We start from the raw sequence: 5,000 nt of genomic DNA, 5'->3' as shown, positions 1-5,000 counted from the left end.
TATCCAAACAAAATGGTTATCTCCTAACGGAGTGAGCTTCTTATCCAAACAATGCGGTTATCTTCCCACGGTGTGACGGGCGTAACTACGTCAAAGTTAGCTTCCCTGCAACCGGACATGCTAAATATTCTTCTTACAGGGACCCAACGTTACGTACGAGGAAGTTGAGCCCGTTTTGCCTTCTGTTTTGTAGAAAATAGTGTGTGTGTGTGTGTGTGTGTACCGGGCGGCAGCCTCCTGGGAGTTGGTGGTGATCTCGATGGCCAGCTGGACGCTCTTCTGCAGGGCGTGTGTGTGTGTGTGTGTGTGTGTGTGTGTGTGTGTGTGTGTGTGTGTGTGTGTGTGTGTGTGTGTGTGTGTGTGTGTACCGGGCGGCAGCCTCCTGGGAGTTGGTGGTGATCTCGATGGCGAGTGTGTGTGTGTGTGTGTGTGTGTGTGTGTGTGTGTGTGTGTGTGTGTGTGTGTGTGTGTGTGTGTGTGTACCGGGCGGCAGCCTCCTGGGAGTTGGTGGTGATCTCGATGGCGAGTGTGTGTGTGTGTGTGTGTGTGTGTGTGTGTGTGTGTGTGTGTGTGTGTGTGTGTGTGTACCGGGCGGCAGCCTCCTGGGAGTTGGTGGTGATCTCGATGGCGAGTGTGTGTGTGTGTGTGTGTGTGTGTGTGTGTGTGTGTGTGTGTGTACCGGGCGGCAGCCTCCTGGGAGTTGGTGGTGATCTCGATGGCGAGCTGGACGCTCTTCTGCAGTGCGTCGCGGGTGCGCTGGTCGACGGGCTCCACTGATTGGATGTCGACGCTGCTGATGACCAGCCCGTTCTGGGGGAAGCGCAGGCTGGAGCGCACCGCCATCTTGTCATCGAAGCCGAACACCGCCGAGCAGATGATGCGGTTGGAGTTCTACACACACACGCACACACACACACACACACACACAGAGAGATCACTGAGATGTGTGTGTGTGTGTGTGTGTGTGTATCTTGTGGAAGTCGTCAAACTGCATGAAGGCCACAGCTCCTCTGATGCACGATTCAGTGTGTGTGTGTGTGCATGTGTGTGTTTGAGTATGTGTGTGTGTATTAGTATGTGTGTGTGTGTGTATTAGTATGCGTGTGTGTGTGTGTATATATTAGTATGTGTGTGTGTGTGTGTGTGTGTGTAAGTATGTGTGTGTGTGTGTGTGTGTGTGTGTATATTAGTATGTGTGTGTGTGTATATATTAGTATGTGTGTGTGTGTATATTAGTATGCGTGTGTGTGTGTGTGTGTGTGTGTAAGTGTGTGTGTGTGTGTGTGTGTAAGTGTGTGTGTGTGTGTGTGTGTAAGTATGTGTGTGTGTGTGTGTGTGTGTGTGTGTGTGTGTGTGTGTAAGTATGTGTGTGTGTGTGTGTGTAAGTATGTGTGTGTGTGTGTGTGTGTAAGTATGTGTGTGTGTGTGTGTGTATTAGTATGTGTGTGTGTGTGTGTGTGTGTGTGTGTAAGTATGTGTGTGTGTGTGTGTGTGTGTGTGTGTGTGTATATTAGTATGTGTGTGTGTGTGTGTAAGTATGTGTGTGTGTGTGTGTGTATTAGTATGTGTGTGTGTAAGTATGTGTGTGTGTGTGTGTGTGTGTGTGTGTATATTAGTATGTGTGTGTGTGTGTGTGTGCAAGTATGTGTGTGTGTGTGTGTAAGTATGTGTGTGTGTGTGTGTGTGTGTGTATTAGTATGTGTGTGTGTGTGTGTGTGTGTGTGTAAGTGTGTGTGTGTGTGTGTACCTTGTGGAAGTCGTCGAACTGCACGGATGCGACGGCCCCTCTGATGCGTGACGCGATGGCCTTGCAAGCGTCACCCACGAAGTCAGGAACCGAGAACAGAGTGGCAGCCATCACCGCGTCACAGCCCGGCTTAATGTCAAAGTGCCTACACACACACACAAACACACACACACACACACACACACACACACACACACACACACACACACACCTATGTTCAATTATGTTTGCATGTTCAGTGTTTCCCCAAGGATGACCAGGACCACCGCTCAGGGACCCCGACCCCAAAAGGAGGGTGCAGGGTACAAAAGGAGGGTGCGGGGTATTAAAGGAGGGTACGGGGTACAAAAGGAGGGTACGGGGTATTTGAATTGAACATTTACAAAAAACACCCTAAAATGGTGACAGTACGAAATAAATGAATAAACCCGTAGCAAGCATAACCTGCAGAGCTAGGCAGTTTACAAGACAGTGAGGGAGACTAAACCAACCAACCAACCAACCAACACCAGTGACCACCGACCCCAGAGTGACCCCCAACCCCAGAGTGACCCCTGACCCCAACCCCCTGAACATATACATCTCACATCTCACTATGAAACACATTTTATTGAAGTTAAATATAATTTAGAGGAATGGCTAAAAATATTAGTGGCAAAGCTTGCAGGATGGCTCAGGGCATTTTTTTAGGGCAAAAGAACACAGTTTATGTTCATCAACAAAGCCGTTATCAATTCTGCTGCGTGATCAAGTGAGCTACGTGTGTGACCTCTGCAGCAGCACTAACTCTGACATGCCAGATGGGTGATCTGTGAAGATCAGGAAGCCCTTAAAAAAAACAATATTTTACAGGACTCTATTATACAAACTAACGACATCTGCTAAAGTAAACCATTGAATGATTCCTGGCTTTTGAGATTTGTAAGCGCCTGCAAATGGGGGAAAATCATTGGAAGTTAACCAAATATATAGGCTAGGCCTACTTCTTTATTAGGGCAAGTTAACCAAATATATAGGCTAGGCCTACTTCTTTATTAGGGGAAGTTAACCAAATATATAGGCTAGGCCTACTTCTTTATTAGGGGAAGTTAACCAAATATATAGGCTAGGCCTACTTCTTTATTAGGGGAAGTTAACCAAATATATAGGCTAGGCCTACTTCTTTATTAGGGGAAGTTAACCAAATATATAGGCTAGGCCTACTTCTTTATTAGGGCAGGGCGGGCGTATTTCTTTTAAACACACCCAAGTCGGCCCCAGTCGTGGCGCGACTGGCTGGGGCACCTGCACCGCACGCCGGCGACCCGGGTTCGATTCCCGCCCCGTGGTCCTTTCCGGATCCCACCCTACTCTCTCTCCCACTCGTTTCCTGTCACCCTACACTATCCTATCTGATTAAAGGCATAAAAGCCCAAAAAAATATCTTTAAAAAAAAAAAAACACACCCAAGTCCAACTATTAAAGAAAATGACCCACTGAAATCAACTGTGCACCGCAAAAAGACAGGGCAATCGGCCTATGTAAAACTGAATACAAAACAAATGGCTATAACACTGCAATATGATATCAGCATTGCATTGGACTCGTGACAGCTTGGGCTACATGTTTCTTTTAGTTCCGTAAGTAGTTATTACTACTTAATTTCTCACCCTGCCCTTCACTGTCTTGTGGTGCTTTCAAGAAGCAGAGTATCGATAGACTGCGCTGTGTAGACAGAGACGACTGATAAAAAGGTTCAGCATCTTTGGTGTTGGAATATTCCATTACATAGGCTATGAAAATTCTGAAGGTGTGGCGGCAGAAATGAAGGTGCGGCGGCCTGCCACGGTAAAATGTATAGTGGAAACCCTGATGTTGTCATTTTGGGTGAATAAGGTGTGTGTGTGCTCAAAGGGGGGGGGGGGGGGGGGGGGTATGGTATGCATGGAGGGTGTGTATGTGTGTATGTGTAAATATGGGTTTGTGTGTGTGTGTGTGCGTGGTCTGCATGAAAGGGGTGTGTATGGTATGCATGGAGAGTGTGTGTGTGTGTAAATATGTGTGTGTGTGTGTGTGTGTGTGTGTGTGTGTGTGTGTTCTACATGAAGGGGGTGTGTATGGTATGCATGGAGGGTGTGTGTGGGAGACATGTTATGTATAGGGTGTGTGTGTGTGTGTGTGTGTGTGTGTGTGTGTTTGTGTGTGTGTGTGTGTGTTCTACATGAAGGGGGGGTGTATAGTATGCATGGAGGGTGTGTGTGGGAGACATGTTATGTATAGGGTGTGTGTGTGTGTGTGTGTTTGTGGCATGTATTCGAAGATGTGCATGTAATTTACGGGCAATTCCATATCAGTTGGAACAGGTCCGACACCATGGTCCTCAGTTTTTCCTGATTTTTGGTGCACATGTTCCTCCATGTCTCATTAGAAGAAAACCAAAATTTTAGCTTGTTATCTTGTTTGGTTTCTGAGATATGGCTCTTCAAATGTGGATAGACGCATCCTAAAAAAAGGCTGAAAATTCCTGTATTTAATGAGCACCACTTTTTTTTAAACCCCTCTCCTCTCTTAAGGCTACCATATTATTTTCTAAAAATTTGAACACTGGGGCAGTACCCTGTGTTGTTGTCCAAAATCACAAAGGAATTACAGTCCTTCCCACCATTGGAGACTTATTCATCGAAACAAACCCATATTTTTTTTGAAAGCAATGAAAAAAAAAACCTGTTTTTGTTCTCTTATGGTCATGAATGGCTAGCTCTCACAGTTTTAAAACTCTACATATATATAGTCCATGAGTAAGAGAACATGTTGACAAAAAATTGAGAATGTTAGTTTTCGTATTTCGAGGCTATGAGCCTTCAAAGTTGGCCAAAATGGCGTTTATTCCTAAAAATGCCACTTTTATTGCCTTTTTCCAAGGACAAGATGAAATGCAAATCCAACATTTCTTTTTTTTCTGCAATAGTGTGGCACTTTGTAGATCACGTGAATGTGGTAGATCCAACCTGTCCATTTTAATATCCCCACAGCACATGTCTGAAGTTAGAAAAAATGAAAAAATGTCTTGGCTGAAGGAGGTGTTGGTTTGATTTGTATGAACCTCTTAGAAGGACAATTAGGGGTGTAAACCCATTTTGTCTTTTTGAGGGATCAGCATGCCATCCTGTAAACAGGATAAAAATCTTATATCCCATTTTTACTCTTTATTGATCCCTTAGAATATGTCCAAAAGTTGTCATAAATGAAAAAAGGCGACTAAATTGAGGGGCTT

General features: G+C 45.3%; 1 protein-coding gene across 3 annotated transcripts in view; it reads right to left on the bottom strand.

The window, feature by feature from the left end:
• mvp (major vault protein) overlaps window positions 1-5,000 on the bottom strand; it is a 36,612-nt gene that overhangs the window by 7,485 nt on the left and 24,127 nt on the right. For all 3 annotated transcript variants that reach the window (XM_062526663.1, XM_062526662.1, XM_062526661.1), the window contains exons 12-13: window positions 1,748-1,892; window positions 680-891 (exon numbers count right to left, since the gene is read on the bottom strand). In XM_062526663.1, the coding sequence (XP_062382647.1) occupies window positions 680-891; window positions 1,748-1,892 (357 nt within the window). The remainder of the gene's footprint in view (window positions 1-679; window positions 892-1,747; window positions 1,893-5,000) is intronic.

Source organism: Sardina pilchardus, chromosome 22, assembly GCF_963854185.1.
Source record: "Sardina pilchardus chromosome 22, fSarPil1.1, whole genome shotgun sequence".
Taxonomy (NCBI): domain Eukaryota; kingdom Metazoa; phylum Chordata; class Actinopteri; order Clupeiformes; family Clupeidae; genus Sardina; species Sardina pilchardus.
This window is presented reverse-complemented; position numbering and strand designations above follow the sequence as displayed.